Below are 25,275 nucleotides of genomic sequence, written 5' to 3'. Positions count from 1 at the left end.
ATGTTAATCAAAAGAATTTCTGTTACTGCTTAATAATTAGATATGTGGTTAACCGGCGGCAGGTAGCCCTTCTGACTCCATGAATGATTAGTACATTTGTGAGGTTGCATATGCTCACTGCTTGTTTCGAACTCAAATCATATTTATTACAATTACGAAAAGCTCTTTACACGCACATATATATATATAATTCATGTATAGCATAGAACAATTATTGCAGAGAAGTATAATCCTCGTGACGTGAGGAACCTGCTAACGAGGGTCTCTCTAGTCGAGAGTTCAAGAGCATTCTGGCGTGTTGTTCGGTTGGAAAAATCTAGAGACTGAATTAACCACGCTTACTTAATTTTTCAGTAGTATTTTTATGTTCTCCGATTCGTTATATCTGAAGCAATATCAGAGAAAAAACAAGATCATTGATTTGTCGACCCTCCTGAAATCGAGAGGCTTTTACGACAGACACAGTGCAGAACGCTATTGTCTCTTGACACTGGTCGCGACGTTATGTCTCTTCTACTGTCAACCAGAATGAATTATTGCTTCTGCGATGTCAGGCCGTGACGTGTAACACATCATAAAAGACTGGAAACGGGGACTTGCGGGGATCGCATACACGATTTTCTGAGCTCTGTATGTCGCGCCTCAGGTATATGATACGATTTTTTTAAAATAGCTGTAGATTTCTGCATGGATTGATGTTTGATGCAGCTCATTAAATATTTCGCGGTAAGAAGTGCAAAGTTTTTCTAGTAGCTTTCATAAAGTGTTTTTTTTTTTCTTTCTCTATTACAAATTCAGACAGTTCGTGTGGTTTTTGTTAACATTTCATTTCAACATTTCGTATCTTAAATGCTTTTTATCTTCTTCGCTATCACCACTTTCACCGGCTTTTGTTATAAGATCATCCAGTTCTTCATTTGTCATTCTCTGCGAATTCTTTGATTTATCTTTTTTCCGTATTTAAAACTTCTTTGCCCCTTCTTGCTTCTGGAAAGCGCTGATGATAGCAAGCATTCATTGTTGATGAATTCACTTGTTCTCATGCGAATTTATTCATTTGTCAGAAAGTTTGTGTTGTCACAAATATTTTTATAATTTTATCCGCTTTGTGACAACATTTTTCGTCATGTTTCCAACTTGCGCGCACAGTTTAAAACATTCTGTTTCATAATTTAATTCCATATGTAATATATGGCTTTTATAACATTTGGAAACTACTGTGAACCTAAAATTCTAAAAATTTCATGTTAAATTTTTATTTTATTTTGAGTTGAGTTTATAAAATGTATTTTATTTTTAAAAAATTTAATGTTTTCGCCCATAAAATTTTTCAATATTAAAATATTCATCAGATTGTTGGTTCAGTTAGAAAATAGTGCCCATATAAAGAATTCCATCCAATTTCAAGTATGTACCATTAGCCATTTTTAAAATATCGTGCACGCAAGGTGGAAACACGGCGAAACATTTTGTCACAAAGAGGATTAAATTACAAAAATATTTGTGGCAACACAAACGTTCTGGTTACCAGTTTCCAAAGCAGCTATATTGTGTAGTCAGCTGTAAAATGTTGGAAGTAATTGCTTTTAAAATAAGTAAAATAACCCAATTCTTGCAACAGTCACCTATTCGAAGATCATGAGGGGTTTAAGGTGTATGAGTCACCTTAAGGCAGTAATGTTCGGCCTCTACATTTGGATGCAATATTGTGAGATCTTCAGCACCTTATCCATGAGAATTATCGAGAATTAGGATAACTTTAAAACTCAAGTTTTGCTTATCTAAGCAATGTCTGACTACTTTAACGAATGAATTTTCAAACCACTCATCAAAGAGGACGATGCCCACGAAAGTTTCAATTGGATTTAAGGGAGGCGATTGAGGCGGCATCTTTAACTGGCGAGGAGCGTTATAAAGTAACTATTTCCAGGTGAGATTCACAGGTTACAAACTCCGTTTGCTGCCATACAACCACAAACTACGATGCTCCTCCAACATGTTTTACAGTCGGTGTTAAATGTAATTTTTCCAGTTCAGAGTTTGGCTTTCTCTACGTATATCGTCGTACATCACTCTAGAAAATTTTAAACTTCGATTCATAGGACAAACTGTGTTCCAAAATTCCTCTGATATATTAACATAAGATTTTGCAAAATCTAATCTCTTTCTCCTGTTTATTTCTGAAATGAAAGGTTTCTTTCGTGCTGCCCTTCTTTAATAACTTTCTGCATGTCAAACATTCCGTATCGTTTGTACACTAAACGTTTTATGCGAAGTCTTAGTTACAGAGAAACATCTTTAGTTAGCAACATCTTTGGCTAACTGGGGTGCACTTATTTTAGAGTTTTTCTTAACCCTCTTTGATGATGCCACGTGTTCCTTTGCAGAAAATATTAGAGGCCGTCCACTTCTAATCTTATTTGCCTCTTTGAACAATCTCTTTGAACATTTTTACAACACCTCTAACAGTAAATAAATTTATGTTGAGTTGTATTTCTATAACACGATAAGTTAAATCCCTCATTTCTGAGCTGAATAATCAGGTTTTTACATTAACATCCAGCTCCTTCGACTTCAAAGCCATTTTTATCGCAGTATTAGCAAAATAACGTTTTAAAAGTTTTGAAGTAGCACTGAAGACTTTATACTAACAGGCTTTCTTATCGGTCTAAACACGTGAACGCAACATAAGAAAATTCGTATAGCAGTTATAACTTTGCCAATAATCTTTTAACATGCACATTTACGTTTTTGTTGTATATTTTATGTAAAAGGCATATTAAATTGAAAGTTTCATTAGATTTGTGTGTTTATAACCTCCTGTCTTCGTTATGTCCAGCTAAAATTGTTAAGCATTCCCTTTGTTTGGTAATATGACATAGTGCCCACGTCCCCCGTTCCTTATTCTTGTTTGGTAATATGATCAATTATAGGCAATTGCCAATACTTTTTTACCCACTGTATCTTTTCCTATTCGGCTTTCTGAATCCAATGTATCAATTTAGTGCCCCAGTTAGTACCAAGAGTTCCAGTTAACCAAGATGCTGATATCAGTTCTAATGCTGGACATAATCGCTAAAGTAACACTAATTAATACGTAACATAAACAACTCTTAAGGCCCATTCATCGCATAATATCGTAAAACTGAATTTCGAATAATGCAAATCATAAAATTAGATCTGAATAACAAGACCTATAGCATCCTATTGCTTCCATTATTCGAATCCTAAAATTTGGAATTTTAAATATTTAAAAATAACATCCTGTTTTCCAAAGTAAGAATTTGAATATGTTCCTTTCAGTTTTAAATTGCTTTGCAAATCGTTGCTACACACAGCTTCAATGTAAAGAATAATCAAGTTAAGCATTTTCCATTGTCTTTAAATTCTGTGTAAGTATTTTTGTGTATTAACAATTCGTATATACTTTTTGAATTAATATGCCAGAAGAGCAAAAATGTAACCAAACCTTTTGAACCTTTTTACGACTCCAAGCAGTAGATATTTTACCGTTGAAAATACCTGAAGCATAATCCGGATATTTTCATCAATTTGCATCCAAATATAAATAGTATGTATCAAAAAAGGATGGCAACACTATAAAGGTGAACATTGATCCTCTGACTGCGTTTACGGCACACACATTCGCCGTTTCTGATACAAGATAATAACTTTCCAATTAATGACGCTAGTTTCATCTCAACCTTTCAAAATCATTTCCGAGCAATTTTGAATAACCTAATCATGCCCGACACCATCTCCAATAGTGCATAAATTGTTGTGAAGCTACTTATATCTTGCATGCGCAATTGACTTTGACAACAATCGCAAGTATTCGGTAAGTATTCGGACATTTTGAAATAGCTACTTATATTTAATATAAACGTAAAACTAACGGAATATCCAAAACCTCGCTAGACATCATTTAGCTAAAATTACGCTTTTCGTGCTCCTTGGTATAGGTTTCATTAATTTCTTCGAATAAGAATGTCCCATTTTGATCCATTCCTCCGGAAGAGTTGTTTTCAGTAGAGCTTTTGAAGAAATGTAATGTTTATTTAATTCTCTTCTCCAACTTAATTCAGCGCATCATACGTAACGATTTAGGTTATTCGCTATATACATAACGATTTAGGTTATTCGCTATATACATAACGATTTAGGAATCCCACCAACCAACCAAATTACTATACATATTTTCCATAAAATTTAAGTCCGAGGAATATGGAACAGTTTTGATAACTTCGTAGCAGTTGTATTGTAGGGACATTATGATTTATTTTCGAAGCAGGTAAGATAAAAAAATAAGCAATCTCCTTCGCCAGGAATCGAACCACGGACCTCTGGAATACCGGCCCAGCGTGCAGAACCACTACGCCACGAAGGCACGCGAGGAAAGCGAGAGAAATACCTTGTAGTATAATAACCACAAGCAAGTATTTAGGGCTGTAGTAAGGATTGTTGTCCTGACAGAGCTCGAATGTATTTTGCATTCTAAGTTTTCTGCAGATGCTTTCAGGTTTTCTTTAAATATATTTATTTATTTATACTCATCCATATTATTTTCTATATAATGTATGTGAACTCGGCGTCTGCACGGTCGCCTTCTTGACCAAACACAAATTTATGCAGTAGCTTAGTTGCTTTCGTGGAAGCTGATCTTAAAGACTTAGCTATATCATTTAGAGTTGACATTGTCAAAATGTAACTATTTCGAAGAACACAAGTGATGAACAAAATAATACAGTAAAATGAAAATTTAGTTTCGAATTTAAAACAAAAGTTTTGATTTTAGCACAATAAGTTCTGGTGGCAAAAATATAGTTTCAGTTCATCAAAATTGAATTCGAAAGACTCTTTGAACATCTCACCTTCATTGAACAAGAACCGGTCGAAGCCCCCATGTGAACTCGGCATCTAGGAGATTTCTAAGCTGACGATACACATCTCGGTGACTGAAGTACTTTATTTAGCTATTGGCGGAGATACATTAGTGACTATTTGCAAATGGAAAAAAAAGTGATGACTGAGAGATTACATCTTTGTTGTCTAATCAGTTCGTCTTAGTCGAAAGCAAGACTGCTCTCCTTATCTTCCATCATTCATCTCACTGGGATACAGTTAGTCGTGTTGAGTAGTCGCAGTCCTGCTACTTACGTGTATTTCCCATTTCAGAGGCGACGAAACTTCCTGAACCCATTATGACTCCACCCCCGTGCTCAACAATAGGCTATCGGTGTGTCGGATTGTGTATTCCTGATTTGGGCTTCGTCTCAGTGTAATTCGTCCTTCGGAAGCAAATACAGTATATATTGTATAATATTGTTCCAGTGGGATAAATCTGGTCACACAGGAACAATGTTAATTCATGGTCCAATAATAGTAATCCATGGTCAAATAATAATAATAATAATCCATGGTCAGTAGACCATGGATGTTTCGAACGCCAAGCGTATTTTCTTCGTTTTCTTCTTGACATTCTTGCCAATCGTTATTTTAATCGTGTGCCCTAATGAGTCTTTTAACAGTTTTCGGTTAACTGTTATTGCAAACCGTTCCTGTAAATTGGCTGCAAGTTTTACAGCACTATTTTTTTAGTCGAGTTTTCATAGAATAAATGTCCATTTCACTTAATAGTAACTTGGAACGCTGTCTAGACTTCCGCGAATTTTCAAAAGTTCCACGCACTTTTTATCATTTTATTACATTAAACACAGTTGAACGCTTCACGTCAAGAATGTTTTTCATATTTTGAACAGTTTTACCCTATTTAAAATTATTGTTGTTTAAAACTTTAACAGAATCAGTAGTTAATTGGTAGCGTCTTGCCAAGCTCAATTCAGATATGAAACCGTTAATAAATTTTGATAAGTAAGTAACAATTTCCAAATACAGAGACTAATTCTTCTGATGTATTTTCATTTACAACAAAAGTTTATGGCGAGAAACATCATCTGCCAAAAAATCTAAACAGAAGTGCGTCTGAAATAGTGTATGAGTTCGATAAATTATTTTATTACAAGAAATATTTTAATGATATTTACTTTGTATTAGGGAAGGTTTAAAATACAGAAAATATAACATATTACCAAAAGCATTTGGAGTGAATATTTAGCGCAAAATCTGTGCAAATCAATTTAAAAAATACGAGTTTCCGAAAACAAATGTGAGCCACCGGTACAGCTAGTAAACGTTACTAAGCTGCTTGCGAAACACCATCTGTTTTAACTCAACGGCATTTCTGGTGATTTGTTTTTAGTCAGATAAAATAGCAAATGTTTAGCTTCCGTTATCTAAACATATTTACACTGTTCACGGTTGAATTAAGTCCGGGATAAACTATCCGGATCTGTCTTTATAGCTCGTAAATTTAACAAACGGCAAAGGAATAAAAGCAGAAACATTAGTCAAGGCAGACTCCAGCATTCGGTAAACTTATTCCACAATTCACTGTTCCTAATGTGCTGTTGACTTAAATAAGAATGCTATTCTTTTACCTATCTAAAAAAACTGGCCTTTCAAAAACGAAACTTGCTCTTTTCTTCCCATGGATGCGAGTATATAGAATACGAAGACATGAGAGTCATAACTAAAGCTTAAATTCTTTAAGAAAATTACAAAGCTTCAATTTTTAAATCTTCTCAGTACTACAAGAGTCATCGGCGACAAAGTTTCAAAAGCAAACAAATACGAACTCATTAGAAAGCTTCGGCAAACACTGCCACGCGCATATCCAAACTTCGAAGACTATATAAAGCATTTTATATTAATTAACCAATCATTATGATTTGAACATTTACTATAACTTTTCCTTCCGTAGATCTCATCAGAAGGCGAATTAGTTGTCTATTTAATCCGAGGGTTTTGAATGCTTAGATGAGAGTTTCTGGGAGCCGCGTCTTGCTGTTTTTTTACTATCATCAGCTCTGCCTAAGTTGTATTCTGACTTTAAGGTCTTGCTAACCGCGTCGTTAAATGTCTGAGCCAACTTGAGTAGTCTATTTTTGTGCTCTTCTGGCTACATTACCTTCATCTGAATTTTAAAGTTATTTTATGTTAATTTTAATTCTCCCAAGTAGTGGACGTTTGTCTGTTACAGAAGTCGTGCATTTCTGTTCATTTAACCCTTTGACGGGCGATGGGACGCCAGACATCCCACCTTTTTATCAGGTTTCATCTCCTAGATGAAAGCTGCAAAATTCCATTTAAAATACATACAATTACGCATTTTAGTTCTCTAAATGTATAACAGATGGCAGCACTAGTATTCATTCATGGAAATCATGTACAATAAATATTTTTTTCAGGTCTAATTTTGAAGCAGTTTTCTTTTTTTTTTTCCCTTAATTTCTAATGCAATTTAAATTGTCTGAACAACTTTTGGTGCTAGAATGAATATTTTTATGTTAAAGTTTCCTTTTCTAATAAAAATTATCATTTGAATTCATTTATATTAATGAAGAATGGTTGAAATTAAATGGTGGGAGAAATACGTCCGACAGCGCATGTAGGAATTGCTGCTACTAGATGGCAGCACCGTTCGAATATTTTTAAATTCAAGTATCGGGTTCATTTTATATGTTGATAATGCAAATTTATATATTTAATAAGTTGTAATAATGAATTCTGCTACAAAATTCAGTTCTTTAAGAAACAGTATTTATTTTTTGAATGAAAATAAATTTTTAAATGAAAATATAACTCTGTAACATGAAATGTCATTTGCATACTGAATGGATATGTGTAATTGTTTTTAATTTTTTTTTTTTTTTTTTTTTTTTTCGAATATGATCAATATTTTCTAGATAATTATTCAAAAACTTTTTTACTTCCTTTAAACTCATATCGCTTATACTATTTGTGTTATTCATTTTTACTTCCTTGTACGAAGTAAAAACGAAGAATTGTAATCGCGAAAAGTTTCAGGCAACATATTTCAACGAAAATATCCATTTTGACCGCTATCGAATGCAATTTAACGATGTTTTTGCGTGATATCTGTGCGTAAGGACAGAATAAAAGACACATTTCCTCCAAAAAAATTATAAAACTGCTTTAAAATGAATTCTGAAGAGAATTTTTCGTGGCGTCTGTACGAACGTATGTATGTACGTACGTGCGTACGTATCTCGCATAACTCAAAAACGAGTAGCCTCAGAACGTTAAAATTTTGTATATAGGACTGCTATAACATGTAGATGTGCACCTCGTATTTTGGTTGCAATCGGCCGCACCAAACGTATATAAATATATTTATATATATATATTCACTCTGTTACCCGGCTCAGTGATCTCAGTATCTTTACTCTTATATGTTTGTAAATTGTACATTTTTTGCTTTAAAAATGATTGAATTATGCTGTTTTTATCTTCCGGTTAAGGTTTTTATGCCTTTCGTAATTCTGGAAGCAATATTTGTACAATTATCAACAATTTAAAAGCGGTTAGCAACAATTTAAAAGTGTTTAAGTGCGGTTTTTCAAAAGTTTTAAATAACATGGCGGACATATTTGTTTACATTTGAAACAGCAGAATTGTAGATTTGTTGCCAATCTAGAGAGACTAAGCTTCGCAACACAAAAATAACGCCTTCATTTATTATTGCGAATTAAATCATGCTTAATCCTTTCTGGAATTTTTTCGAGGAAATAAGTGTTTAAGATTTACTTCGTAAATTTTAATGGAGATATTTTGAGTTTTTATGTATTTTTTGCCTTGTCGCGAAGTGAGAGCTGAATTAATTGAATGAGAAATACTAAATCGCCTGTGAAAAACTGTTTCTTTTCTGTTTTGTTATTAATTTCTTTCAAACATCGTTTTAGCTTTATTATAACATTTGAATAGAACATGTGGCAACGATAATTCTTCAAATGATATAAATTTTGTGCACTCAGAGTGTCGTTATAGTAAACAAATATAGTGAATTTTAAAGAGAGCATTTATTCTATTGTGGTTTATGCGCTGTCGACGAAGTAGATTTAATTCAATGCAATCAATTTAAATGAAATTCAAGAAAAAAATGCGTATAATTTAATATTCCGTACAAGGAAATCATGTGGTGTACACATCAGATTTTTTTATCTTGCATTTTCATTTGGTTTCTAAAACTAGCACTTTTGATAAGCATGTTAGAATTTATGCTCAGGCAAAGATGCCATTTTACTGCTCTAGATGCGCGGTGGGACAAGCGGTATCCCACCACGTGATAAATTACCTTTTTTTTTTTTTTTTTTTTTTTTTTTTTTTTGCATGAAATAACATTGTATTAGGGGCTAATTATCTATGTGTAAAGTTATTATTACCCCCAAATTTTTTTATGCACCGAATCTCAAGGGGTTAATAAAAAGGTTATTTTAACATTCTTTAGATTTTGTTATTTGTTTCAGATTAAGCGATAACTTGCTGTGGATCGAGTAGGGTCTGCAAGACTTTAGTGCTCTGGAACAGTTAATGAAAAAAATTGCAAGTGTTTGAGCAAACTTTTGGGCTCTAAACAAACTAATCAAATTTCCGAGAAATTCAGTGCTGTTTACAATCTTTCTTGAACTATGAGAATATCATGTACTGTGCTTCATTAAACCAACTTAATGGATAATGCATTAAAACTGGTTTATTTATTTTATTTTTTATTTTCTTTGTCACAGTGCGTTCAACAGCAGAGTGAAGCAAGAGCAGTTGGAAGAATTATTCCAGAGGGAGGGAAACCACACTTTCTTCTTGCCCGTAGCGGCAGGACAAGGCCACAGTTTCAACAGACATCAGGGTGTGGACAAATGGGTAATTATCCACTACAGTGTTTTGATTGATTAATTGATCATTATTACTTAGTTATTAAATTTCTATACTTCTGTGTCTTTTGGGATTTAAACCACAGATCTTTTGAGAGCGGAAAGCTGTTCGATTTAAACCATAGGAATAATAATTTTTCACCACTTCAATAATCACAGAAACCTGGATTTCAGTACGTCAGCTTGTAATATTTAATGCTAATGTTCTAACACATTTAACTATTTTACTTGATAAAATTTGGCCTATTTTGAATATCCATACCATTACAGGTTCAAGTATGAGGGACATCCGTTAGTCTCCATGGGTCGTCAGGTAACGTCGATGCATACTAGCAAGCTAACACAAACGACACCCCTACTAAAACACATGCGATAACATGCACCGCCCCTCAGGGCACAATGCAAAACCATCTACTTGGTATAGTAAGACAGGCGGGACAAGCTCCTCTGTGGCACTCGCAGCAACGCAACTTTCAAATGGAATGCAAATTGATCACATATTTTATAGTATTTTCTGTATTTTGCATATCGTTGTAAAATAGATGATGTAAAAAGGACCGGTAGTATATAATTACAGGCTCGGGTGGCGCAGGGGTTAGCACGTCGCGCAGCAGCACCACAAGTCCGGGGTTCGATCCCCAGGCTGGACATTGTTGACTCAGCCTTTCATCCCTTGAATGAGTCGATAAAATCAAAGTTCGCTTGGGGACGAAACACCGAGGGGACATGCGACAAGTAAGAAAAATCATTTTTGTTTAGGATACAAGTACTGCTTCTCAAATACTTTGGGTCATAACTTGATATTTTCACCTCGAACGGATTCAGACTTTCGCAGACAAATCTTCCAGTCAATTTTATAATCTTACAGTTGATCAAGAGGAAACCTGAAAATTTCGGGAACATCATTCTTTATACACACATTCAACAGACAGGCAAGCCAAACACTACTACCAGGTGGACACATAAGTATTTCTTCTTGATTCAATAAAAGGTAAGGAATGAAAGTGCACATTTGTATGTTTACTTCAACCTGAGAACTACTCCTTCGAGTGAGAATTATATAAGTGAATATATTCTCTTTAGACTACCGCTCAGATGGTATAGTGGTTAGGGAAGGCTACTGCGAAATCGAAGGGCCGGGCTCGAATCCCTGAGAAGGCATTGTTGTAAAAGTATTTCTGATTCACCACGGGGTATCTCTTTTCTAACATTACGATCATTTTTCTCAAAATCTGAATTTTTTGTTAAGGTATATTCTTCTTGCATTACTCCAAATCGAGAATCATAAATTATCCCAATCAGGAGCTTCTAAAAATGGGTAAAAGTAAAAAATATCTAAAATAAATATTTTTCCTTGAATGTAATGCTGTAGCATCTCGGAAACCAATCAATCTTTTTATCGAGTAGATAATTAGCTATGCTACAAATAGGTGAATACTAATGGTAAAACAATGGTGATAGCGGTTAATGTTATTATTCGGATATTGTTAGCAAATTGTCCCCCCAACTGCATGCCAAAAGATGGGAAATACGTCATTTGTTATGAACAAGTTTGGTTGATGCAGGGGTAGTCAACCTTTATACATCTACCCCCCCCCCCCACTTTGTACCCACGCAAATTTCCTTACCGCCCGCCGGTTTCGCAATAATTTAGTTGAGCGTAAATGCAAAGTAATTTTTTGAGCGGGGGCATAGTAAAATTATGTGTTGCTAAATTTATCCATTTATTTATACTTTGCTTATATTTATAAGAGATAGAAAATTAATGTCCTGCGTAATTAGCCGGGACATCGGTTCCAGCAAAACTGTTTCAGCTAGGAAACCTTCAGTGGTAAGAAAAGGAGAAGTTTGTTCCTCAGGAAATATTCTTCTACCCTCACGCTTTGTTAAGATGTGATAATCCCATTATGCGCATTATAGTCACGGAATAATACTTAAGAGAAGTGGTAAAGTCTTATAAATGTATGGAAACATGAGAGAGCTGCGAGCAGGAGACCGGACCTGCATCATCGGATGGATAAAAAGCCTCTACCGCCCACCATTAGAGCTTTAATAGCCCACTAGTGGGTGGTAGTTACCAGGTTATTATTCCTGGGTTAATGTTACCAAAATATTGCAGAATTAATTATTTTTTGAATTGAAGTAAGATCGCCAAATCAATTGGAAACAGAATATATATATTGCCAAATAAGAGAGACTTTGTAGCCAAGTAAGTGGTTAAGTCGCCAAGCAACTAGGTTTTGATTTAAGAGTACCATGTTCAAAGGAGCTTACTTCCAAATTTTAAGGAAGATCGACTGAATTAATCAGAATAAGCGAATAACGACGCTGAATTCTGTTTGCGCTAAAATATCTGAAAAGTATCTTTCGCAAGAAAAAAAAAATGACAAAATTCAAGCTGCAGCATCAGTGACAGATGCAGATATCTGCTGCTTCTGTTACTGATGATAGAAGTAGGTATCTGCTGCTTGTGTAGATATCGGCTATGTCTGTCACTGACTTCTGTCATTCTCACAGAAGTAGATATCTGCTGGTAACTTTTCTGGAAAAAATCTAATAACTTCATGTGATAAACTTCCTGAAGAAGAAAATGATAAATTTTCTACAAGCGCTGAGCGGAGAGATATCCTGCAAATATTACATATATTTGTATTGAATTAGTTAAATCCAGCTATTATTTTAAGTGGCAGATTTTTCTCATCGTTTAATGAGATATGGCGATATCATTGATTATCTATTCTGATTATATTATCGAATGACGATATCGTTCGTTAATATTATCAGAATAGTGGTGGACAAACATGATCACATGAAGCGCCTCCTATTATATGAACTTTTCTGAAAATAAGAATATTAGACTTTGCTAAACCGATAAGATAATCGATGAATAAAAATAACGACAATTGAAAGATTTTATATGATCTTTTCTGAAAATAAGAATATTAGACTTCGCTAATTCGATAAGATAATCAATCAATGAATCAAAATAACGGTAACTGAAAGATTTATACGAATGTGAAACGCTTTTAAAAAATCTAATTCGACACGGAAGATCAATTTTGGATAATTTTCTCTACAGAAAAATGGAAAATGTGATTTTCAGATCAACAGTGTTGGACAACAGAGGATTTATCTATTTCCTTTCTCCTTAGATATGGCTCATGTTCCTTAGCGCAAAATTTTAAGGCCGAGGTGAATTAAATCATATTTGCATGAAATCCTGTATATATGTTATCGACAAAGTGTGAAACGACGGCATTCTATAGAATGCCTAGGCATTGTACACAAGGTGTCCCGTAAATGTTACGACAAACTTCTGGGCGAAGTAGAGCACATCATAAGGATTATGAATTGCATAGGAACCCCTGCCCAGAAACGAAATTGTACGCCGCCAGGGGGTATTGCAAAGGAGAGTGCTAGTAGAAAGTGAGGATTCTCTCATTCAAGCGGTAGGCACCATACGAAGAGCATGGAAAGCTATACTAACGGAGAGCTTGTGAACATGTGGTTCCAACATGATGCCAGAGGTTTAATCCTCTTGATATTTAAAACGTATTGTAGTTTCAGCAGTTTGCAATGTTTAACAAAAGGTGATATTTTTCCGAAAACTGGATTTAAAGTCACTAAAATCCTTCTTAAAACTTTTTGATCCATCATGTTCAATAACGGATACACAAAAACTTTCGTTAAGTCTTTATAACTAACTTAAAGGAAAAAATATTGAAAATTAGAGCTCAAGGAGCATTTGCAATCTTTAACTAAAATAATTATTTGTTTAAAAAATTTTTAATTTAAAATAAATTGAACTTTTGAACATACATTTTATAAACTGATGTTATAATATGTATATGTGTAAAATTTCTTGTTGGAAACACAAAAACTTAAAAAACTAATTTTTAAAGTCCACCGTCCCCTTAACAACTATTGTAGTATCCGCAGTTTGCGTACTACATACGTAACCTTTAAAAAAGGCCAGTCTTAGTGTTAGGTATTTGTAAACTAATTCAAAGTTAGCTCCCTTATTTAGAATTTTAGTTAGTAGTTTTATATTCTTACGTTCATACCACAAGTGGTTCGTCTCTGTATCCCGAAGTGCGGAAACACCTGTAATCTTATAGAGAATAAAGGGTAAAGTAAACCCTTCCTGCTTGTGTCATCCATTCCGCACATACTTGAACATAACTTTAATAAGCTTCCTATTCCTATTCAGGACACATCATGTTCCCTAAACAAGTCAAAAGACATATTAGTCCTGACAATTTTAAAAAATCAATGAAAGAGTGCCATTAAAACTGTTATTCGAAATACATAAAAAAAAAAGTTAGTGAAATGATCTTGATAGTAATCAATTTCTATATTCTAGCTGGCTGAGACTAAGAATCAGTAACGGAAATTAAATTCAGAAACAACAATGCCCTTATTTTAAATACCTTTGTGTCTCTTCTGGCAGGGCTCACAAAGGTGGTTGTAAATTTCAATATCATTACGTGAAACTTTGTGTATTTTGTTGCAAAGTCTTTCAGTATTCTGTTACGTCGTCCGTGTCCAGAACTCAAATGAATTTTTATGAAGTACGGGAAATATGTCAGCGTCCGTGACGTAATACTGTATAGTAATGACGCTTTCTTTAATAAGATAAATGGAATGTAATTTTGTTTTCCAAAAAACATCATATCCTAGAGATTGAGCAGCCAGTAGTCCCGTGGTTCCTTCTTAGTAGTCATTTTGGCCATTTCACATTATTTTATTAACTTCTGGTAAGTAATTTGGTTCTTCGAAATGAATCGGAAATGTATTTCATACTTTGCCTGTTTGTCATTTGGCATTCTATAGAATGCCTAAGAAATGTATGAAATATGAATCGTTTCATACATTGCCGGCTAGTTTTAGGCATTATATACAATGCCGGATTTCAAACTTTGCCGGTAACATATATACTATATTTTGAGTTCGGCCTGAATATGCAACCGGATAGTATCTGGTTTTAAATCGTATCCGCGTTTTAAATATGCAACTGCGAATTTTGATAATGGAAGATAAAATGACCCCCCAAAAAATTGAATTTCTGCAAAATACGTGCAGTTTCGTATGAGGGATATTTGTTAGCACTTTGTTGCTATTGTTATCAAATCTTAGGACTTACGTTTTATTACTCCACATTCTTTCCAAAATTTAAAAATGATGTATCTATAATCCTTTAATGCATGTTCACGTCCGATTGATTACTGTATATCGTACTGAGAAACAAGGGTCGCGGCGAACAAGGATTCAGCCTTGCTTAGTGAAGAAAAAGCTTGTTGTGTAGTACTAGTCTGGTCTTGTTTGCATTCCTAAAAATAATTTAAGTGTACATACGTATTAAATATTTATGTTCCGTATATCATTATTTAAGTCATCAGCCTGGTGATTTGATGGACTTATATTTGCATTAAAAATGATGAAATTTTTTAGACTGTTGAACTGGGAAAGGTTTTAAAAAAACTTATATTTATAAGAAAGATGAATCGTGGTTCTTTCTTCAGGCTTCAGGCTTCTATAGATCTTTGCTCGTAATTTTGTTTTCTTAAGGAGCAGTCAATGGCGTTTCCATGGTTACGAAACAAATAAACCAAATTTTCAGCTTTATTGGGGTTCCAATATCCATACTTTAAACTGAAAGCCTCTCTTAAAAGGAACGTTTCTTTATTCTTCCTCGTTCGCGAGGTGAATTATGGGTAGGATTTTCCATGGATGATTTTCTATTATTTAAAACAGGTTCTTCGCTTGGTCGTAAAATTTAAACAAAATTGAGGGTACCAACTAGCTTTTCAGTAATATTCAGTTGCTTGTTTTTGAATATTAATCTTGCTTCCCTCGGATGAGCAACTTCATGCAAAAAAGCATTTCTAAAATGTCAAAAAGTTATTTTAAATTACCTTCTAAATCACAAGAAACAAATATGAGATTTCAGATATAAAGGGATACGAGTCAATATACCAATCACTTTAAGTTATACTGATTTTTTAATGGATATTTTTAAATGAAATAAGAAAACAAATTCTTATTTTTATATTTTATAGATAGCGGCTAGTAAACTCTTAAATAAATAAAATCGGTATTCACTGCCATTTGCTTTAAAACATTTCCATGTAACAAATCCTCCATCCATTTGAAATGCATAATAAACGGATAATGGATATTATGAATTCTGAACTCAGACTTTCATGGTCAATAAATAATCATCTAAAAACAATGGAATGGAATACAAGAAATTTATTTTAGCAAGTTCTTATCACCATATCTTGTCTCGTTCATTTGCGCTTAGACAGCCGAGAAAGATGGTTCTGTAGTAGTAGTCGTTAGTTTAAAAATGGTTCTGCAGTAGTAGTCCTGCAAAATTTACAAATATTACACTGATTCTTGTTGTTTGACTTCTTCAATGTACTGTTATTTTAAAATAGGCATCACCCCCACTTTTGCGATCGTAACTGCTGTCGTCATCGCCGCACAACCTTTATATTCTCCACATCATTTAAGGCTGTAATTCAAGTCGACCTTTCGTGTGCTTTTCATTAATCCACACTAAGCGGAAATGAAGTGGAGAGAATTAAACAATTGGACCTATTTTTTTCTCAGCAATTGTTCGGATGGTTACGACTGATCCAAACTGGAAGGTGTAAAATAACCTCGAAATTCCTATTTTAAAGTAACAGACAATAGCAGATAACCAATGCCTAATTCATTAAAAATACCATCTACAATTTTCTGTTCATAAAATATTTCTTTTATTAAATTTTTCTTCTAATGTTCACAATGAATTGCATTATTATCTAAAAATCGATTTTACTTTAACAATCGATAGTTTTATAATAAATTTTATTTTTATAATTTAGTAAATTGTTGTTGGAGCTATTTTCATAACTATTTTTTTATAATCTCTAATGTTAACATTAGAGATTATAAAAAAATAGTGAACATAAAATTAACATGAACATAAAATTAAACTGCATATAACTATAATAATGGTGCATTGGTTTCTAAAACAATGGGCTCGATGAAAAATGTATTATGGTAGCTATTCATATTCTTCAGCTTTCCTAATATTCTCATGTTCACTTTACATAACTAAAGTATCTAAAATACAATAAAAATGCAAACAATATTTATGAGAAAATGTTAAAAGCAATCATAAGCATTTGATTGAATGACCATATTTTGTCTTCCTGCAAGTCGAATTTTAAAATGATATGCAGTTTGAAAAATGCTTAATCCTTTTATAAAATATTCAAAAAAGATTTAAAAAAGGTACTGTTCTGTTATCAGGACCGGGTTCAGAATTGTATTTATGTATGCTTGTATGTTTGTGTGTCTACATATACACATCTATGCACATACTTACGAACACAGGTTCATACATTTCCGATTCTGGTCCCAATAACAGAACAGTACCCCCAAAAAAACTTGAATTACAAACTAGATTAAGATAATGTTTCAACCATACATATTTTAGACAAAACAATGCAAACTCTTATTTTTATACAATTGTTCAAACTATTTAACATAAATTTATTGCTGCAATAAAATAATAAGCAATCTGATCACACATATTATTTTGAAACTGAATGCATAAACTAGGCTAAAAAAAATTCAGTCATAAACATTTGGATAGCAGGGCAAATTAGATATTTGAAAAGACAGCCAGCCATTGAGATACACGTAATTCACGACAGAATGGTAACAATTCATAAAGCTGTGAAACATTTAACTGTCAAAATGACATAAACAACATAAATTCGAAAAGCAAAAAAAGTAAACATACAAGTATTGCAACTGAACTTACCTTTCATGCAACAAAAAATATCCATACAAGTTAACCTCATGGCACAGCCATTTTGGATTTCGTTTCAAATCAGACAAATGTTTACGGATTTGCGGAAGAATACGAGGAACTAGTAGTTTGCCGGATACAATGTGCAATGACGCGAAAGAATATAGTTCTGTAGAACTTCCTACATTATTCCGTAATAAACAGTACTATTTCCTAATATTTTCTTTATCTAATTAATTAATTAATAGGGAAATAGTTAAATAATGCCGAATTCATTTTTAATGAAATGTAAAATTTTGTATGTATGGGACGACCACCTTCCATCCAATATTTCTGAGAATATAAACAAATTTTGGAATCTGAGAGTATCGGTAAATAAATATATAGAATATCGCCTCTCAAACGACCACTTCTGAAAGTGACCAATAGTTCTGAGATTATAAATAAATACTGATATTAAGCATTATTTCTATAAGACGACCATCTCTATATAAGAACAAAGTTTCTAGAATCTTGGATAGTCATCAGAGATGTATCTTTACTGCGAAATTATCGCACGACTGTAATTCAATATCAATAACAGATCGCGCGATTGAAAAACATTTTCTGTCCTGTAATTAGAGGAAAAAAATTTTCCTTGTGAGGTATTTCTCCCGTTTTCCTAGCATGCCTTCGTGGTGTAATAGTTCTGCACGCTGGGCCGGTATTTCAGAGGTCCGTGGTTGGATTCACGGCGAAGGCGGTTGTTAATTTTTCATCTCTACGGCTTCCCAAAAAACATCCTAATGTCTCTACAGTGGCGCCCGAACTAAAAAGGTGTTGGATGATGTATATCCACACCCAGGATTTAGTGATTGGATCCCCTTAAAAAAAAGTCGGCCTTTAAAAAGAGAAGTAATATAAGGTATTTCTCCCGCTTTCCTAGCGTGTCTTCGGCCCACCAGCGGCCGAGCGGTAAAGTCGCTGAACCCTGGTAGTGCGATCCGAGGTTCGAATCCCGCGAACGGGCTGGCTGCATGGGTGTTTTCGTGGTTTTCCCCACGTGTAACGTGTATACGAGCCCGTTTCCCTTAGAAAGTCCTCCACGAAGACATCCCTCCCCTTAGGCAGATAGCCCTAGTGTGCTTTGCCATAATTAAATACACCACCACCACCACACCTAGCGTGTCTTCGTGGTGTAGTGGTTCTGCACACTGGGCCGGTATTCCAGAGGTCCGTCCTTCGATTCCCGGCGAAGGCAGTTGCTAATTTTCATGTTTCCTGCTTCCAAAAAATACCTAATGTCTCTATACCCAAATTTAAAAAAAAAAAAAAATTCGTTTCCGTAATTAAATATATCTATATCTAATTTTACCTATATTTGTAGTAGGGTTTGTAATCTGTAAGTAATTATACATGTAATTTATACATTTTTTATAAAAAAAAATATATGTTACTTAAAATTTTGCAAATATTCTAGAAAATGCTAATCAATTGAAAAAAATCTTTTCCATGACTAAATAAATTTTTAAAAACGTCAGAAAAAATAGCAGTTAAAATTAATAACAAAATAACAAGAATAAATCATCAATCATATCAATATTTTTAATGTAAAGCATTTAGAAACAACTTAGTAAAAACCATATGAAAAATAAAATAATGTGCAAGTTTCAGATGTGCAATGTCAAAAACTTAAAACTGGTAAATTTGAGAACAATTATCCTCAAAATGTTTGACAACGAAAGTCCTCCGGACAATGCAGAATGAATGTCCTCAGGATGTGAAATTGGTGAACTCCTCAGGACATCTGAGAATCAACATCTTCAGGACATCCTGTCATATCCCGGGACATAGCGACTTAAATAAGACATCCTCAGGATGTTAAATTACGATCTCCTCAGGACATCTGAGAATCAACATCCTTAGGACATCCTAAGTATGTCCCGGGATATTGCGACTTAAATAGGACATCCTGAGGATGTTTTGTGCTATGGGGGTTAAGACTGCAAATCTGAAAACATTATGTGAATTATCCTCTACAAATGTTATGCAACTGTTATTAGAAACTGCTTTATGTTAAGTGAAAATTTTATCTTGAGGTAACCATTTTTGTAAAATTTTATTTCTTGTTTCGAAGTAAATTGAATAAAACGAGCTCACTGCTTTTTTAGAAATATATGGCATTGGATTGTATTATAAAGAAAAAGATTATTTCTCAGAATAATACTTTGTTGTATATAAAAAAAGAAATTATTCAGTTATCTCTCGAAATAACCCCTTTTATTATATTAAATTAAATAGCTGTGAAAATTCACTTAGTCTTAAAATTCATGTTGGAATTTCTTTATCGATTTATATTTTACTTCGAAAAATGTTATCGCTATATCTTTTAAAAATTCAGCGTTAATCTTGAAGCTCTGCATTTCAAAGAGTCTTTTGCTTAAATTATCTGCATCAACTTCCCATACGTTTTTCTCTAACTTAAGACAAAATAAACTAAACTGTTTAATTTTTACTAGGTTCAACTTTCCGTTTGCTGCACGAAACAAATGAAGCAAAGTTTAAATAATTTATTACTTTTGAGCAGTTAACTAGGAAAGCTGTTGTAATTGCCTTTCAACATAAACATCTACTGTAGAATTCCCCTGAAATGTTTCTGAAACTAACAAACATGAGGACATTAATGCAAATTTCGTTTAATCTGGTATGCATTGTGAAGACTTTAATGGACATTAAGAATTTCAAATAAGAATACATTGGTAATTTAGTGGTAAGCTCTCCAGAAGGAGAGAAAAGAAAACTGAGGAATAAATGCGTTTTAAAATCTTAAATCTCTTTCTCGAATTTTTCATCTGTATTACAGTTGCTCACATTTGATTTATGAAACTTGTAATTTTCAAATTTATTTGTATAGATTTTGTATTAAACAATGGAAATATAGACTTTAGATTGTTCTTATTTATTATTTTCTCTCTATTTGAAGCTTTGCTTTATATCAGGGTTTCATAAACTGTGGGCCGCGGGACCTGTAGCAGAGTGTCACCAAAATTTTAGCAGTTTTGATATTTCTTTAACTTATTATAATAATTTTACAATTACCAAATATTTTTACACAGTGTATCTAAAAATAGATAAAGATAAGACAATACAGACAAAGAAAAAAACGAAAACGTTTCGACGCATTCTTTTTATAATATAAAAGTTCGATTATCTTGCTTTGCACGTGACGCTCTCATTTCGTCAGTTACTTATTTAAAATGTTCTCATTGTTCTCTGTTTTAAAATTAGAAATTAAAGTTAATGACCTAAAACTGCAAATAATATATTACAGTAACAAGTGAAAAAATGGACTGTTTCACTCACGCTTTGTCGGATTTGCGCAATACTTATGGGGTCCCACAAAATTTTTCTAAATATTATGGAGGTCCTGGGGATCGCGAAAAAATCTCAGTGATAAAAAGGGGTCGCGACTGAAAAAAGTTTAAGAAACCCTGCTTTATATCATCAGAATATTCCATTTGATAAAAATAATTTGTTCAAAATGTTTTCCTCGGTAACACGAATAATAATCTAAACGTTTTTAATTGTTTTTCGTAGAATAAGTTTCGTTTTCAGATATTTTGTCTTAAATGAAAAAAAAAAAAAAAACATTACAAGAATAATCGTTTGGATTTGAAAATTTTATTTCTGAAATAAACATGGCAAGACGCTAACCGTTAATGGCAAGTTCTCTTACTTATTTAATAATTCCTCTTTCTAAAGATGGTAAATGTATTCCAAATATGGAAAAAATCGTTCATATGAAGCGGTGAAGTATCTCTGATGCAACAAAATGATGGGAATTGTATGTGGAGGAACTGTTGAAAATGCATTAGAGTCAGGAAAGCATTCCAACCTAACACCTCGGAATCCCAGATTTATTCTACGAAAATTCAAATAGCACCTAAAATTACAATTCTGAAAGAGCTGGGGTACACTGGATAGTAATTAAAGTGGGGAGATAAAAGTGAAAAATTTTTTGTAAAAGTGAAAATCTTCACGGGCAATCCAATCGAAAAAATATAATCATCAACAGAAGAAAATTCATAGGCAAGTTTTAGCAAAACAGAAAGCATCTCTCTAAAATTTGTTCATTTCTCCTTTTTGATATACTTTTGTTCTTAATTTTTAAGAACAAATTTCTAACGCGCACTTTCATAAACATATGCAAAATTCTAACGTACGCTTTGTTGGTCGATCTATGTTAATCTTCACAGATATGCTACTCCGCAATACGTTACTCCGAGATAGAAGACACACCAGACGGGTTGTCTTTTACGGTTTTATTCAAAACTTTGGAATTATATTCCATGTTAAACACCTCAGGCATCTCTTCATTGCCATATACTTCAAAATATTCCGTTCTCCTTATTTTTTCTGCTCTTTAAAGAGTCAATAAAAACTTCTGGGAAGTGAAGTTCAGACTCCCACTTTGGGAACATTCTCTTACGGTAAGGAAGACCCCTAAAGGGCTAGACGAAAAGCTGGGATCTTTGGTATAGGAAAAGAAACCCGTTAATTGGAAACACATGCTATAATGGTATACCAAAAATGTACCAAGAAAGATGATGCGGAACAGTGAATTTTACTATTACTTGAGAAAATGGTCTAAAACATGACTGAATTGAAATATTCCATTAAAGCCCACTAACCCTTCCCTAAAGAAAACCCATGGCGGTAAGAAGAAAAAGAGGGGCCAAACCACTACGAGTGAAGCAGTATTACCAGGCTTTGGTCTCCAGATGAAGTGCTTTTTTTTTTTTTTTTTGTTTACATCCAAGCGCTTCCTTGACAGCTCTTTGATAGTATTTCCACACACGACAGTTCCATACAAATCGAAAAACGAGGTACTCCCGCATAAAAGAAACATTCATTGTGGGATGGTTAATAGAAATTTTTATAGTTCAGTGACATTTATGCAAAAATCACATCTTAGTTATTTTTCGATAACTTGCAACAGCGATTCTGATTTTGAATTAATTTTGTAAAATTCTAAGCTGTTGGAGTACAAAAATATAGATTTCACCAAAAATGTTATGCGTAAAAAATGAAAAATACTTTACGGTACCTTTAAAATTGTATACGTCTTTCGATACCCTTGATAGAGTGTTCGATACTTTTATTTTATGTTCCAAACACCAAAATGTTTCAAATAAAATGCACTTTTTGTCATCCATATATTATTGTAACATGTACTTTTTTTTTTAAATTTTTAGAGGAGAGACTTATTTTAGTCATGTGTTTTAGTTGTTCATTTTAAACTCATCATTTTATTTTTATATAACTGAAAAATAATCACTTTGCGTTAACTGAAAAATGAAATTACCACCAAATGCTTACTTCCTACCTCCATGGCAAAACCTGCTTATATTCACTTTCCACATCCTGAAACTATGGAAAATCCAAAGCAATGGTATAAAATATAAATGATAAAAGGGATGCCAATAAGGTTGTGATCATTAACGAGGAAATATCAGTTACCGTAAAGAAACTCTTTAATGCTTTTAGGATGAGTCGTAGTGCAGTGAAAAGGCACCTCAAATCTATGGAAAAATTTAAAGTATAAACTCTTAAAAGTTTATCTTATATCTGGGATACAATTTCTTCACGTTTTATTAAGATAGACTTTACTTATCGCAGATCCAAACGGTTTACTTTAATTTTATACTTAACTTCCATAACACAGACGTTTTTAGACAAAAATGAAACACCCCTGAAATAAATCATAAAAGTGAAACAACAACCTGCGTTAGGCGTAGATTTTTAGCATAGAAACGCTATCGATTTCGAGGGCGAACAAAGTTCAGGAGCAAATAATCCAGTTGCAGATTTCTTTGCTCCTAATGAAGAGGGACTTTGTTCGCCCTCCAAATCGAGATTTTCTATGCTAAAAATCTACGCCTAACACAGGTTGTTGCTTCACTTTGATAGACGTTTCTATACTTTAAATCCCTGTAATCTATAATTAAATCGCTGTTAGATTCATGTTTTCCTCTAAATAATAAACTCTAGGAAAAGTGAGAAAGAAAATCGTTTTGGTCGAAAAATTTGACCTCATTTTTATATAGATCATATTCGAAGTTTTTCAAAGACATTTACTAGACATGATAAACAAGGCAATTTTCTGATCATTTTTTCCACCGCCTTTTTAAATATGGACAAAAACACATGAATGTTTTGAAATAGAAAATATTTGGAGCCTTAGGATGAAAAACTGCTCTCTATAGCAACCCATAATTGCTCCTATTTTGATGTTAAGTGTGCATGAAGCGTTGCTCTATGCGTAATCATACCGCATATCACTGTCGTTTAATATTCGAGCAATATCAGTAATGGCCATTGAGAGGTAGTTTCAGAAAGTGCTTTTTGCTTGCAGAATCTGTTTACGGAAAAAACTTACGTTTATAGGTCCCACACAGCACGATAGCATGTATTTTATACATAACATGTTTGAGGGATAATCATTTTACCGTTCTGAAACGTGAACTGGCAGCTGTATTTCCCGAACTTAGGAAATTTCATGTGTACGTAAATAAAGTGTACCAGATAACCTCAGATAGCATAAAACACTTCACAAAACATGCTAGAAAGAATTTGGTGAAAACTTTTCAGTTTTTCATTGATAATCATTCAAAGGTACTCAACTTATAGGTTTGGGTCAAGTGAATTATGAAAGTGAATTGCGAATTTCAAATTTATGTTTTGTTATAGGAGATAATTTAAAAGTATTGCTTTGATTCTGAGATTATCATTGCAGCTATCCTCTTTTTAAAATATTTAGGGCAACTTCAACTTCTGTTTCAAAGCGTCTCCTGAAACTAAACATTATTTGCAGTGCTTCTAAACTTACACTTGGATGAAAGAGAGAGCTTACATATTTCACGAAATTATTACTCCTCGTGGGTATAAATACAGAGAAGTAGACTATATCTCTTAGATATAAATCAAATGGAACAAAAAAAGTAAACCAAAGCCATTTCTTTTTTATAATAGTTTATAGCGAAGTTAGTCATGGCTGTGTTTTACAACACGACTATAAGTGGATTTTATGGCAGCATGTTTAACCCTTTGCGGCACAGTGTGTCCGGTCTTGACACCTAAAACTTTCCTTCTGTACGCACAGAAAAATTGAATGAGAAAGGATTTATAGGTTACTATAGGTTACTCTGAACCTTCTTTATTTATAGTAGATGGCAGCTCAACACAAATTGATATATTTTAGCCATGTTTAGTTTTTTAAGACCCTCATTTTTCAAAGAAATCCTCCAGATATTTTTAGGGTATAAAAGGAATTGTTTGAAAAGAAATTTCTATGTTATTTTTTGGCTGTATGCTAATCTCCTTATTCTACATTAGTTTTAAATTTTTACCTTGAAATCTTGCCTAAAATCAAACGGCGAACCCTAGGTGTGGCCAGACCGGGCTCACCGATAACCTAGGACAACTTAGAGTCTGTATTCTTCGTTTCTCCGCATCTCATCGGTCAGTTCATTGACAACAATGCTCGTTTCAGCCCTCGTTTCGAAGCTCTATTCAATCAATGTGCCCACTTTGGGCACATCCACATAATTAAAACGAAATTTTACTTCTGTACTCCTCTAGGCCTAATTAGACTGCCTACCTTTTTTTTTTTTATCAAAACACCGACTTTAAAAGGTAACG

At 33.5% G+C, this 25,275-nt stretch overlaps 1 protein-coding gene across 3 annotated transcripts in view; it reads left to right on the top strand.

Annotated features, from left to right (window-relative positions):
* The window catches only part of LOC118181971 (fasciclin-1-like), a 330,859-nt gene that overhangs the window by 180,010 nt on the left and 125,574 nt on the right, over positions 1–25,275 (top strand). For all 3 annotated transcript variants that reach the window (XM_085808714.1, XM_085808713.1, XM_085808715.1), the window contains exon 5: positions 9,645–9,777. In XM_085808714.1, the coding sequence (XP_085664840.1) occupies positions 9,645–9,777 (133 nt within the window). The remainder of the gene's footprint in view (positions 1–9,644; positions 9,778–25,275) is intronic.

Source organism: Stegodyphus dumicola, chromosome X1, assembly GCF_044657685.1.
Source record: "Stegodyphus dumicola isolate Sdum_Otavi_A_Nest chromosome X1, ASM4465768v1".
In the NCBI taxonomy this organism is placed as follows: domain Eukaryota; kingdom Metazoa; phylum Arthropoda; class Arachnida; order Araneae; family Eresidae; genus Stegodyphus; species Stegodyphus dumicola.
The sequence above is the reverse complement of the archived record's forward strand: the minus strand, read 5'-3'. Positions and strand labels throughout refer to the sequence as shown.